Source organism: Uloborus diversus, chromosome 4, assembly GCF_026930045.1.
Source record: "Uloborus diversus isolate 005 chromosome 4, Udiv.v.3.1, whole genome shotgun sequence".
Classification (NCBI taxonomy): Eukaryota; Metazoa; Arthropoda; class Arachnida; order Araneae; family Uloboridae; genus Uloborus; species Uloborus diversus.
This window is the reverse complement of record NC_072734.1, coordinates 46,217,815-46,233,142: the sequence shown is the minus strand read 5'-3', so window position 1 is coordinate 46,233,142 and position 15,328 is coordinate 46,217,815. Positions and strand designations below refer to the sequence as shown.

The 15,328-nt window shown below is 31.6% G+C and overlaps 1 protein-coding gene across 1 annotated transcript in view; it reads right to left on the bottom strand.

Annotated features, from left to right (window-relative positions):
• Positions 1-15,328, bottom strand: part of LOC129220100 (microprocessor complex subunit DGCR8-like) — a 61,187-nt gene that overhangs the window by 27,925 nt on the left and 17,934 nt on the right. The window contains exons 3-7 of the mRNA XM_054854440.1: positions 14,848-14,990; positions 13,247-13,352; positions 12,018-12,086; positions 4,304-4,373; positions 1,920-1,980 (exon numbers count right to left, since the gene is read on the bottom strand). Coding sequence (XP_054710415.1) covers positions 1,920-1,980; positions 4,304-4,373; positions 12,018-12,086; positions 13,247-13,352; positions 14,848-14,990 — 449 coding nt within the window. The remainder of the gene's footprint in view (positions 1-1,919; positions 1,981-4,303; positions 4,374-12,017; positions 12,087-13,246; positions 13,353-14,847; positions 14,991-15,328) is intronic.

Sequence of the window (15,328 nt, the reverse complement as noted above, 5' to 3'; positions counted from 1 at the left end):
AATTCACACTAGATATGAGCCGTGGTAAAGTGCCACACACGAGATCATATGTGCTTACAGATTTATGAGATGTAAACAATAAGAGAATAATACTAGTAGAAAAAGGTTGAAAATATACAAGAGGAATTTTCTCATTTTCTGCTAAATTGTAAGGTAAAATAATGAAAATTTTCGGATATTTTTGCATAAAATACACTTTTGTTTTTTACGTTGAACACAAATTGGTAAATACTGTTCTCCTTTTATTGGGTTGTTCGGAAAGTAATTTCGTTTTTTCCCGTCAGAGGACTTAATTACGTTTTTTCGAAACCAACTTCACACTTAAGCCGCATAACCATTATATGTCTTGAGAGCTGATATTGCAAGGCTTGTGTGTGAAAAAGTTCTATTAATTCTACGCAGTAGTTTTTGGTTGATGCCCTTTTAAATATGGAGAGCAATAAGCAGCATTTTCGTCATATTTTACTTTTTTACTTCAGAAAAGGTAAAAATGCTGTCCAAGCGAGAAAAAAATTGACGGATGTGTATGGAGAAGGCATGTTAACAGTACGCCAGTGCCAGAACTGGTTTGCAAAATTTCGATCCGGCAATTTTGATGTCGAAGATGCACCACGGTCTGGAAGGCCGGTCGAAGCTGACAAAGATGCAATAAAGGCATTAGTTGATGCAAATCGGTGAATAACCACATGAGAGATCGGTGAGAGATTAAATTTGTCGAATTCGACTGTTTATGGCCATTTGAAAGGCATGGGCTTAACCTCGAAGCTCGATGTGTGGGTGCCCCATGTCCTTACGGAGCGAAATTTGTGTTGTCGCGTTGACGCGTGTGATTTGCTCCTCAAACGTCAAGAAAATGATCCACTTTTGAAGCGGATTATTACTGGGGACGAAAAATGGGTTGTATACAACAATGTTAAACGCAAGAGGTCATGGAGCAGAAAAGATGAACCGGCTCAAAGCGTGTCAAAAGCCAACCATTCACCAAAAAAAGGTGATGCTCTCCGTTTGGTGGGATGTCAAAGGAATCGTTTTTTTTTGAGCTTTTGCCGGACAATACAACGATTAATTCAGAAGTCTATTGTCATCAGCTGGACAAATTGAATGCTTCACTTAAAGAGAAGAGGCCCGAATTAATCAACAGGAAGGGTGTAGTGTTCCACCAGGATAATGCGAGACCTCACACAAGTTTGGTCACTCGCCAAAAACTTTTACAGCTTGAATGGGACGTACTGCAACATCCACCATATTCTCCAGATCTGGCGCCTTCCGACTACTATTTGTTCCGGTCCCTGCAAAATTTTTTGGATGGCAAAACCTTTACCTCAAATGAAGATGTCAAAAACCACCTGAACCAGTTTTTTGCCAGCAAGGACCAAAACTTTTATGAGAGGGGAATTATGTTACTGCCAGAAAGATGGCAAAAGGTGTTGGACCAGAATGGCCAATATATAATTTAATAAAATATTTATTCATTATACGAAAACTGTCTTTCATGTTCCCCAAAAAAAACAAAATGACTTTCCGAACAACCCAATATATCATTCTACTGAAAATAGAATGTCCACAATTAACATTTAAAATCTGAAATGTCTTTGTAAATTTAACAAAATAAAGGTAATCAGTTTTAAGATTTGCCTTTTAAGATTTTGGCTAAGTCATAGAAAAAACAGAGAATAATTAACGCATAATTTTACAATGTGAGATTACAAAATAGTCAAATGTTATTGTGTCCCCCCCCCCTCTCGAAAAAAAAAACTGCAATCCCTTCCACACATGAAGCTTGGAGGCCAGCCTCTATTTCACATAATCATTTAAATTTTAGCCACTGTACATCGTTAATTTAGTTAATCTAATATATTCATACATAATAAACTTACATTTTTTGAGGAATATAATAAAAATATTTATTTAATAATTACCAAAGTTGGTCTGTGTTTTAATTTTAGAGACTTTTGATGCTGTCTTCTGCCAGACCAGGTTCTGAAAATGTATGCACATAATTATATAAACATAGGCTACAAATACATAATGTATATTTACTCAAAAATTCAGAAAAATTAAAATACTAATTGTCAATTTTTTATGTGAAGGAGAGAAAAAATGCACTAATTGAAAAGAAAAAAAAACATCTACTTTCTAATGTATCTAGAATTTTAGGTAGAGTTAAAAGGAAAAATTGATTAGGAAAAACACCAGTACTTGCTTTTCATAGCAGAGCCGCACCAAATATTTAGTTGGTATTTCGGTATACTGCATATTCGGAGACAAACCAAATGAATACTTGGTTTGGCTGAATACTTTAATATCTGACAACCAAATAATCGCATCTTAGTAATTTTATTAACGTTTAAAATATTTAATGTAGATGTGTAATTTAAATATTGTTACTTTTTCAGTTTTTCTGAAGTCTTAAGACACATTACATTTACTTTATTATTTTGAACTCATACAAATATCGCACATTAACCAGAAACAAAAATAACAAAGTACAAGGTTAAGTAGCAATAAATATATGGCCAACTCCTTACTACTTAACATTACCTACTAATTTTTATGTAAAATATGCAGCTTAGAAAAATGAAAACATTTGGATATTAAATTTTGCAGTATTTTAATTTCTAAAAAGATTCTAGAAGAAAAATAGTTTTTGAGAAAATCCATATCGGTTACAATAGCTGTCTACTATATATATAACAAATACCATATTATAGGGTAACATTAATAAGCCAAAGCAATTCATTCAAAATGGGCTTGAAATTGTAGTCTTTGTGTGTGTGAAATGCTTTTAAATTGGTAGTTTTTACCAACGAAGACGGATATTTATTTATTGGAGTACAGCAATAAGTTCAATCATATAATAGAACTACTCGTTAGAAAATAGATTTTACCACAAAAAAATGAAAATTTTAAGGTCTTTTCTTAAAATGACAGATTTAGTTCTAAATTCTGCACATTCTAATTAAAATCACTTTTACTAACTTTGTTGATAATTTAAACTTATATGTTAAAACAGATAAAGAAGGGCTACCAACAACAAAAAGAGTTTAAAATAAACTCTTGTTTTTGATAAATTTTGTTATTTTATTTTTCCAGTTACTAAAATTTGGTTCTTGGCTTACTATTTCTTGGCTGCATATTCATTTGGCTTCCTTTACTTAACATTTGACTAACTTCTTCTAATTACCAACAGATATTTTATAACATGGTCCTGCTTGATGATTCACCAATTTTTTCATGGTAACCAGGCCTATTGCAAGAAGGATAATATTTGAATTACATATTCTTGAATTTATGGTGAAGTACTTTAAACATGATGATTCTATGATTGTTGTCCAGTTTCACTCATTTTGGTAGGAAGCTTTCAAGGAAAGTCACAAAGCATAGAAGCATAGGAGGACGCATACAGTATTTTCCTGCGTATTATCCGCGGGCGGCCTATAATACGCAGGTCCTAAAATCAACCTGAAGAAAAATAAGCTTTGTATAATCCACGGATAATACGATGTAAAAAAAAAATAAAGTTTGAATTTAACATTCCATTTGAGCAACTAAACTAAAAATATAAAAAGGTAACTACTTTAAAGGTATAATCAAAATTAATCTGAAATATAAACTAAATTATAATGATTTCTTCTTGAAATCGTGATTATAGTTTGCTAATTACTTGAAAAACAAAGAGTCAAGACAAAGGACCAAAGGGTCTAATCTTGTGCAAATGGCTTCCTCATTCACTGTATTCTTGTTTATTTTACATGGCCTGAATCGCGTAAGAGGAACATTTAAGCAACGTAAAGTATTCAACATACAGGCAGGCAGCGAGAAAGAACATGCAAGCTTTGTAAGATAAACATTCAGTCGGCGTACGGTCTGGTCTCTATTGGTGAATCCTACTGTAAATATTGAGGTTCAATGCATTGGTGTTAAGAAAAAAAAAAATCTCAGATAATCTGCATCACATAAAATTTGCCTTTTTAAAAAGATAGTCCACGCATTATACGCAAGAAAATACGGTATTTCAATGAGACTGCTACACTACTGCACAAACGACTTGCCAAGACTTCCATTATAAGCAAAGGAGTGCATCACTCACAAAAGAAAAGTTTTGGGCAATATTAGCTCCAAATCTAACTGGAAAACCAAGTGTGTTAGTGTAAATGATTTCCAACGTAGTTCTGTAACGTGGTAAACTAAAGTGTTTGTGTTGTATCTAAGTTGTTATTTATTAATGGGTACATCATAATGCCAGACCCTGCACATGGATGCAGGATATGATTACAATAATACAAACAGAACCTTTACTTACTTGAAACGCTTTACTTTAATTGTTTGAAACTGAAATCTTCTTTCACAATATTCACGAAGAGTTTCACAATCTATTACAAGAAATCAAAAATAAACTACTTTTCTACATTTTAAGCATTTAAACAAAAAAAGCAAATACATGTTCAATGCACTGTTTTTTTTTTTTTCTAATTTCTTTCTTTTTTCGTTAAGAAAAGACTAAGTGTAAAATTTAAAGCAAAATGACTGAAATTTTCATTGGTGTTTTAATGCTTCACTTCACAACATATCAAGATGTTAAGATATAAATGGGTGTTTGTGGCACTTGACAAATCCCCGAAAAAAGATCTCTTTTCGACACTAGATATTAGTACCTATGGACTATTGAACTTGAAACCAATGATTTTGGAAGATGATCAGACTCCTGCAAATGATGGAAAACACATTTTGAAAAAATAATTTTAAGAATTAAGTGTTGAGCTTCAGGGAATTTGAGAAAGGGGGTAGTACATCGGTTCAAACCCATGTACCACTCCCTTTCTTATGTTATACTAGCAGTATCTGCACAGCGATGCCCGCGCTAAAAATTTAATGGAAGTTCGTTGAATTAAAAAAAATTGACGCCCCCTTCCTTCCAAAAAATACATCAAATAATGTAAAAATAGTTCTGCAACTGTATTGTTTATCGCTAAGCTCACCCAGCATCCACGCTATCATAATCTATCTGTCTAACGAAAAAAACCAAAAAAACATCCAGTGGAACATTTAAAAAACATCGTCAGAAGAAAGAAGAAAATGTCGTACATTTCACTCGGACAAAAACAAATCAAAAGTTTCTTTTCTTTCAAAACAAATTGCCAAAACAATGAATTACATTTACAGTTGCTTTAAAACAATAATCCTAGACTAAACTGCTCAACGCCTAACACTCCAAGCGACCACGCTACCGGAACACAGCCCTTTTGCGAGTGAAGCGGATGTTTTTTCTTTGTCAACAATAAATGTTTCGCCAAACAGACAAAAAAGTATCAAATCACATTAACAGTTACTTTCAAATCTTTATATATTAAGAGCTGTGTTGCCCAGCTTTGTCCAGTCTACCTTGAGAATAAAAATTGTGTCAAGTGACATATATTCAACAATCAGGCTTAAATAAAAGAAAAAAAAAAACACTATGCAAAATTACCCTTCCAAACAATGACGACAGATATTAAAATATTTTTAAGAAATAAAAATGTGAAAGATGGTTTTTTAAAAGCGTAACCATGAAACACAAAATACAATAAGTTTAAGAAATTAAATGCAAAATAAGGAAAGAAACAATAGATTCCAAAAGCGTAACGGTGGAAACGCAAAAATAAAATGGTTGACAACCTGAATCAAAATGACCTTTTTTGAATCTAATTTAAAAACGCTTGTAACTTTTTTCCTTTGAAGATAGAAGCTAAGATTTTCGACCATAGGTCAAGAGAGATCTGGAGTAAAAAATTTTGCTTTTCCAATGGCGTCAAAAAGAAAACTGTGGGACAATTTTTTCACTTTTTATTGATAGATTTAATGAAGAAAGTAGTGCCAAAATTTCAGCTAAGCCTAAAAAAGTTCGAGCTAAAAACGCAAATTACTCCCGCCGTAATTAAATTAGAGCATTGAAACAAATTGTTTAGAACGCAGAAAATTCTACCCTTTTCAACGATATATAATATCAGGGGTCTGGCCAGAGGATATTTGGGTCTGTTAATGGACCCTTCACAAAAATCTGATCAACCAAAACGGACCTTTCACAAAATCCCGATCAAACAAAACAGACCCTTCACAAAATCCCGATCAAACAAAACAGACCCTTCACAAAATCCCGATCAAACAAAACAGACCCTTCACAAAATTCTGATAAACAAGATTGGATCTTTCACCAATTGTATATTGAAAGAGCAAATTTGAAAGCAAAATAAAGCATATTTCCATGTAAAAAACTGATAATTTTTGGAACCTTTTTTGAAGTCAAATTAGATCAGCTGATACGAAATATGCTAATTTTGCAACAAAAAAAAAAAAAAATCGGAACTCTTGCAATGCTCCAGCAAGCGATAAATAAATGCTACTGCCAAATAAATATAATGCCTGTTTGTTTTTTGGGAAGAAATTAAGTTGGCTGAAAATAAGTTTGACTTTAAATAATTTTGTTTGTTTGTTTTATCACAGCTAATTAGCAGAGCAGCGGGGGGGGGGGGGGGTTGTAAACTTTTCTGAAAAGGCATTGGTAAGCACTTTTCTCCCCGCTCATAATTTAATAAACAATATTAGTAATATATATCAGCGAAATGAACTTAGAACTGCAAAGGGATAGTAAGGGTGGAGAAAAAATATGATCGCTTCAGATAGGGTTACCAACTTCAAAATTATCACCACTTAGCGTCTGTTTCGCATTGAACCTTTATAATGACTTGATTAGAAAATATTCTCATCATTTTACCAGCTTGTCAATATTTGCGTTTTTACCGTAAGGTGCGATGTTTAACTGTTATTTTGGGAGAAAATTATATGGATTTGATTTTTCGATGCTAACAAGGATGATTAACTTTAAATAAACTTTTAATTACCATTTTTTTTCTTTAAATATCTACATTTTGAAAAATGCAATCTTTTAACATCCGAGATGAGAATCATATTTTGTTCTTTTTTTTCAAGCTAACTTCGCTTTATTAGGATGCAAATAAATGAAAAGTCTCTTTATTTTTGTTAGAACACTCATTTCAAGTTTTAAAAGCAAAATTCCATTTTCTTTATGAGCCAAAAATTTAAAATGCTGAATCGATTTTTTTTTTTTTGCTTCAACTGTGCCCACAGAGATTAATGATATATGTTTATCATAGGGTTCTAAAATGCAATTTTAAAATAATTTGATCAAAAATATTTCTTTTACAAGTGGTTTTTATACTTTTGATGCTTTCACTTTGAGAATTGCGATCTCTTTGCATCCGCTATGGGAATCCAATTTTTCGAATTTTTGATGTTTAGTACGCTTTGTTAAGAGGTAAACAAATAAAATCTCTTTTTATTTTTATTAAAATCATTGAACTTATAAGTTTTAAACGAAATTCTGTGTTTTTTAAGAGTGTCTTGGGTCAAAAAGTTAAATGCTGAACCCCCTTGTCTGATTTTTTTTTTAACAATTTTTTTAAATACTGTACAGAAATATTTCTAGTATAATTTAATATAATATAATGTAGAATGGTAGATAAATATAAATATTGGTACTTGAGAGAGCGATGCCCCCCCCCCCCCCCCGCCAATTACTAGAAAAACACTCCAGAATGATATTCTCGATATAGAAGAGGAAAACACTCAACTTTAAGTTTAAATGATGCAGTTTGTGCCATCTCTAAATTCTAAAATTTCGTTTTTACAATTTTTTTTTTTTTTTGTGAAATTATTTGATTTTTCACAAAATTAATTCATTTTTCACAAAATTATTTGATTTTTCACAAAAAACGGTCCCTGTGAAAAATCCTAGACAGACCCTTGAATATTAATATGTGCGAGTAATTTTTCACTCCCATATTCGGGAATTCATGTGAAATTTGGTCCAAGGGCACCCATATGCAAAATTGTAAGGGGGGGCTCAAATATTTTCCCCCATAGAAACCGATTTCAGGACAGATTAGAGTGATTAAAACTTGACATTTTTAATAACTTATTCATTAATGACTGGAGAAAAAATGTTTTTACATTTTTACAAAGAAAAAAGTACTAAAAGCAAGGAAATTCTAATTTCAAAGGGGGGGGGGAGGGCTCAATTCTCCCGTTGCCCCCTATATGGGCACCCATGGTTTGGGCCTAAATTGGAATAAAAAAAAGAACTATTTATCAGATTTTTTCGAATTATAGCCTATGTCACTCAGTAAGAAAGCACCTGTCATATAGTGAAGAAATTTTTCAAATAGGTGCAGTGGTTCCGAAGATTACCTCGAACATATAAACACACAAAAATCCACCATCTCTCTTTATAATATTAGTATAGATTGTTTTGATTTCTTGAACTTTTGCAGACTTCAGAAACAGTTAAAGAACAAACAAACAAACAAAAAAAAGAAGAATTTGAAAACAAACACATGGCTAATTAAGACTTTGTTTAGTATTCTAAAAAAATAATTATCTACAGTCTACCATCATTTATCGCGGTTAATTTGTTCCAGACTTGACTGAAACATATGAATTTCCGCAAAGTAAGATTCTTTTTTATGAATTGGATATTTTCCTAGTTAGAAATAGTAAGAGAGAAAATAAAATTTATTCACAACCATTAAACATGTTTGTTAACATAGTAAGAGATACATAGATACATGAAATAACACACTTTAGTCAACATTACACTTGTGTTACCTAATATATTGTACAAAAGATAAGAAAAAGAGATATATTTGATGTAATAAATATTAGTTATTATTGGGTAATGAGTTACACAACCTACACAATTCTTACACAGAACTGCCTAACCTATGAAAATAGCGCAATTTGTTCGATGATGAAATAAGTTAAATTAGAGACAATATTTCCCTGTTCTTTCTCTACATTCTATCGCCTTACTAACTTTCAAGGGCGAATGACCCCCCTATGACAAGAACTTTATTATGATTACTAGCAAAAATACTCGGCGTTGCCTGGGACAGTAATAATTGTGAGAAACAATCATTACTTTCTTTCGCTTTCTGTTTTAACTGAAAGAACTCAAAACACACCGCTTTGATGCGATTAAAAATCAAGCTTCTTCCTTCCCATAAAAGTAAAATAGCAGTAAGTATAAAGAAGGAACGAGTATTCATTTAGAAGCGAAAGCACGAATTTAAGCATATAAAAATTTGAAGAATTTCCAAAATATGAACTAACAAAAACAATGATCAGTAAAAAAACACGCGCTTTGTTTAATTAAATAATACACACATACAAAAAGAGGAAAAAAAAGCTCTCTACTATATTTCCCTAAGTGTGCCAAAAGTAGAGTTTTCAAATGTTTAAATGACCAGGGGTCTGTCCAGGATTTTTCACAGAATCCATTTTTTTGTGAAAAAACAAAGAATTTTGTGAAAAATGAATTAATTTTGTGAAAAGTCAAAAAATTTTACAAAAAACACTTTTTTTGTCAAAATGAAATTTTAGAATTTAGGGATGGCACAAACTGCATCATTTAAACTTAAAGTTGAGTGTTTTCCTCTTCTATGTTGAGAATATCATTGTGGCGGGGGAGGGGGCGGCGGCATCGCTTTCTCAAGTATCAATATTTATCTACCATTCTACATTATGTTAAATATACCAGATATATTTCTGTAGAGTATTTAAAATAATTGTAACAAAAAAAAAAAATCAGTCAAGGGTTCAGCATTTAACTTTTGACCCAAGACACTCTTAAAATGCACAGAATTTCTTTTAAAACTTATAAATTCCGTGATTTTAACAAAAATAAAAAGAAATTTTATTTGTTCATCTCTTAATAAAGAGTATTAAACATCAAAAATTCGAAAAAAAAAATGGATTCCCTTAGTGGATGCAAAGAGATCGCAATTCTCAAAGTGAAAGCATAAAAAGTATAAAAACCGCTTGTAAAAGAAATATTTTTGATCAAATTATTTTAAAATTGCATTTTAGAACCCTATGATAAACATATATCATTAATCTCTGTGGACACAGTTGAAGCAAAAAAAAAAAAAAATCGATTCAGCATTTTAAATTTTTGACTCATAAAGAAAATGGAATTTTGCTTTTAAAACTTGAAATGAGCGTTCTAAAAAAAATAAAGAGACTTTTCATTTATTTGCATCCTAATAAAGCTAAGTTAGCTTGAAAAAAAAGAACAAAATATGATTCTCATCTCGGATGTTAAAAGATTGCATTTTTCAAAATGTAGACATCAAAGAAAAAAAAAAGTAAGTAAAAGAGTTTATTTAAAGTTAATCATCCTTGATAGCATCGAAAAATCAAACAAATATTGACAAGCTGGTAAATTATGAGAATATTTTCTAAAGAAGTCATTATAAAGGTTTAAAAGTGGCCACACCATAATTTTGAAGTTGGTAACCCTATCTGAAGCAATCATATCTTTTCCCCACTCTTACTATCCCTTTGCAGCTTTAAGTTCATTTCCTTTGCAGTTATAAGTTCATTTCGCTGATATATATTACTATTATTGTTTATTAAGTCATGAGTGGGGAGAAAAGTACTTACCAACAACTTTTCAGAAAAGTTTACGACACTGATGCTAATTAGCTGTGATAAAACAAACAAAATTATTTAAAACCAAACTTATTTTTAGCTGTTAATTTATTTCCAAGAAACAAACAACAAGCATTATAGACAGTAGCAATTATTTATCACCTGCAGGAGCATCACAAGAGTGCATATGTTTTTTTTTTCTTTGCAAATTAGCAGATTTTGTATAAGCTGATCCCTCTAGTTTAACTTTAAAAAAGGTTCCAAAAATTATCGGTTTGATACACAGAATTGTGAAAGATCCATTCTTGTTTATCAGAATTTTGTTTGCGAAGGGTCCATTTTGGTTGATCGGATTTTTGTGAAGGGTCCGTCAACGGACCCAAATATCCTCTGGCCAGACCCTTGATGACTTTAAACTCATGTTTGCTCCAGAGAAGCCTTGATTCAAAACTTTCATCATGATTACTTTTAATATTGCTACTGTTAGACAACAAATTTTTGTAACAATGGGTTTTATATTTAATCATTTAATGGGAAAATCACACGAAATTTACTGTTTTCCATCATAACTTTTTAAAACTAAATTTTTTAGGAATAAATTATAATCTAAGTTGCTTCCTGATAATGTAGCTATCTATGGTGAAAAAATGGTTAAAATCCGTCCAGTAGTTTTGAAGTTTACTGAGGACATACATACATGCATACAAAAGTAGCCATTTATGTATATAGATTATTAAACTTCAATTTGTTAGATTTGAAAAGATAGTACTACATGGAATCAATCTTGACCTTTTTTCATTGCTTGGCTCTGTAAGGTTTTGAGGGATGGACCTGCTTCACAGACATTTTTTAGAACTTGTAGGAGGTATAAGGCTGGCTATTGATACTTAACCCCAAATCATAATATATCATCCATAAATTATCATTAAGTTTTAGCAAAGCATGCATTTAATTCATTAAGAAATGCTTTCAAGAACATAAGCAGTTCATTTAAGCATTTATTATGGAACAAAAAAGCCTAAAAAGGCAGTAAAGTGAAAAATTAGAAGTGGTAGGGGAAAATTAGAGGTTAAAAAAAAAAAATCCCAATTCCTTACACCAAATTAGTGGCCAATTTATGGTGTAAGTTAAGGGAAAGATAGCAAGATAGAATTTTGATTCATACAACAATCAGTGAAATAGGAAGATCTCAAACCTCATCCTTGCATTGAAGAAGGGTAAGGACTCCAGAATTAGTGATGCCTTATCACAAATGTCTCGCCTCCCGTCACTTTTTACCGCATACATCACATAGAACTTTCTAAATTGCCAAAAGCCAAGGCATGAATTCTTCACTCTCACACTAACATTTCAGTAAAATTTTGTATTGAATTGGTTCTTTTTTTAAAAGTGTAAGATGACTGAATATAACTTATCAAACTTCATTGCTTTTTATTTCTCTAATAGCCTTTTCTTATTGATAATATTAAAAGAACAGTGACATGCATTTTAAACTTGATTCAAATGTTAAAAATATTATTGACAGCACTTACCTAATGAACCAGATTGCTTATTGTCTTTAACACTTTCTAACTTTGCAGAGGGAAAGATTTTTTTTTCACCTATAGTGCAAAAACAAACTTTCAACATAGAAATTACATTTGTTTACCTTTCAGAACATCAATTATACAGAAAGACATTCATAAATAAATAAAAAGCAATTGGAAGAAATCCATCAACAAATTACTTTTTGTATATATTTTTTTTCTTCTATTACGTCTCCATTTTTTCTAACAGTGACCAAGAAACAGAAAATAGAATCGTTTCTCAATTAAATATTCCCTTTTTTTTCTCCCTCTCCCTCCCTCCAGTTTTAAGGAAATTGTAATGAACTAAATGATAAAAGTGTAATGTTTAACTAAAAAGTACCATTAAAAGGTATATTCCAAAAAAAGTAAAATAATTACTTTATTCATTTATAACATGGGCAATTCATAAAAGAACTAAAGATATTAATATCAAACTTCAGAAAAAAGTATTTCATAACCAAGTTTCTTTTTTCGGTACTTGAATTGCAGATGGGGCATTCCATGGTATTTTTGACATTATGTAGAGTTCGTAACGTGACCTTTTTTTGCCATAACTTTTTAATTTACCGTTTGATTTGCAAATTATTTTAATTTGAGCTGGTGTGTTGGTAGGAAAAGATCAAAATAAAATAATATGCTAATCAAACAATAATTTAAAAAGTTAAGGCAAAAAAGGTCACGTTACCGACTCTACATAAATGTCAAAAATACTGTGGAATGCCCCAGATACGAATAAACCAGAAAATTCTTTGCTAGATCATGGCCCCACTCGTTGGCGCTGATGCTTTCAGCCTTGGCAATTCATGACTTTTCTGTGTTAAATCGATGCAACTTATGATCTGCTATGCATCCACCAATCAATGTTAACGTTTCAAATTTTGTTCATTTTTGATTGGACGTTGCCCATTTTGAACGCAAGAGGTGCTGAACAGAACCCCTGCATCCACCAATCAATTGCAATGTATTGAAAACAAGGGTACCCTATAGCGCCTTCTTTGTTGCCCTGAGTTTCAGCAATTGTCACAGCCTATAAGAATTAAGTGGGGCCATGGTTAGATATAAAATAAAGTATATAAGAAGTATCTAATCCGTTGTTTAAAAATAAAATTTTAAGATCTTTAGTTGTTAACTCTTGACCTTAAAGGCACAGGCACACACAGGCTGAAAAGATTTAAAATAGAATGAGAGTTTACCATTATTTGCCTCTTGACTTTCTATTGCAGCTGATTCTTCCTTCTCTTTCTCTAATTCCTTAAGATATTGGAGACAAGGGATAGCTGATAATGGAATTTCATGTTTCTATAATTGATGAAAAAATTGAATTTGTGTCAGTTAAACTTCGATCCTGAAAATACCCATTTTTATTGTAGTCTAAGATCCGACTACAGTTGACCTACCTTATTGAGTTTCCAAAAACTGTTATCATAAATGCAAAGTAAAAGTAGTGAATAAAATGCTCCAATAAGGTTGTCTACCTTTTTTCAGTCCCTAATAAGAGTTTTCAATAACAATTCTCCAATGTTGCAAATTTTAAATACAAAATATTCGCCATTTATTGCAAAAAAAAAAAAAAAACATGTTAATATATAGTTTTAATCGCCAAAAATTGCTCAAACATTGATGACTGCAATTAAACAGAAATCAAAGGTTCAGGGCTTATATCTCATGTTTCTTGCATCAAGAGATCGAACCAGTTAAATTATTTTTGTTAAAAGTTTTTGAACTTTTAGAAAATATTGAAACTTTTAAAACCAGAAAAGCTTCTTTGTACACGTTCAAAGTCAAAAACTCTTTCCAATAAAAAATTTGAAAATAATTCACTTTTCACATCAGGTTGGTTTATGACTTCTTCACTTTTTTCACCAGAGGAAGAAAAGGTTGAAATTCTTTAAATCTTTTTGGATCATAACGCAAATTTTCTAACATTTGGGGATCGTTGAACACCTGAAATTGCATTAATAACATAGGGTTACAGTTTGTACCATGTAAATGGTTTGCTACAATGAGGTTCAACTGTACCTTTTTTTTTCTTTTGTGTGTGTGTGTGCGATAATTAAGCTTATTAGCTTTGTGTAGCATGCATGTATACTCTTGACAAATCACGATGGCTAAATGTTGTCCTGGATTTTATGTTGTCTAATTCTGAACAAAAAATTACTCAAAATTTCACACTTTGTAATTCTATTGACAAAATAGACAAGTTTAATGTGGTACAGTTGCAGAGCTCCAATATTAGTTCTGTAATAGGTATTGTCATCTAAAGTGGCTATTACAATCCTCTACATCAAGAATAGCTTGTTTTTGATCACAAAAAAAAGCATTTTGATAGGAAAATACCAGTTGGTTTTTAATGGTGCTGACACAAAGAAAATTGTTATGGCAAATTAGAGCTACAGCACATTGAAAACAGGAAATTCTTGAAGTGTCGAATTGTGATAACAACTTCGGATGACAAAATATTTGTTAATTATTGTAGTCTGGGTGCATGAACAATGTATTAATGTTCTTTTAGAAAAAATATATAAATAGATGTAAGAGCTAACAGAAAATTCAAGCCAAAATTGAAATTTCAAATGAAAAGGACTTAATTTGGAGAAAAAAAAAATGGCCTTCCTAGGGGCCATGGGAGGGACCAGTAGAGAACCTTGAAAAAACATTATTTCCTTCAAATACCATTAGAAATTAGTACATTTTGATTTTTTTTAGACAGATAAAAAATGCAAAATATGCATGCTTGGTTTGAGGAAAGCTTCTGATAAAGATAAACATTTTATGAAACATTTGACAAACATACCCTTGCACTACCAGGACCTAAAAAATATGGCTTTGAAACTGAACAGACTCTTGTCTGCTTATGCAAGTATATCGGCATTCCACAGTTATGGGTGACTTCAATCCATCCTTCAGGGAGCACATCAAAGTGATCTCGTCCTTTAACTAAATACATAAATATATAAGTAAAAAAATGTTATATGACTGCATAATTCTTAATCTGCAATACATTTATTGTGGATACAAAAAAAAAAAAAGAATGCATCACTTTATTAATGCAAATTTTGCACTTTAAAGAATTATTGCAAACATTGGAAAAATATGGGCATCATATTTACCGATGATACATCTATTGTAGAATGTTATTTAAATCGTTTCATTTATCTTCTTTCACACTGCAATCCCCTCCCCCAACTCCAGTAAAAGGTACAAGCTATGTAAGTAGGGGTGGACTGGCCAGGTTGGCTAGTTGGGGGATCCCTGACTGGGCCAACCACAGAGTG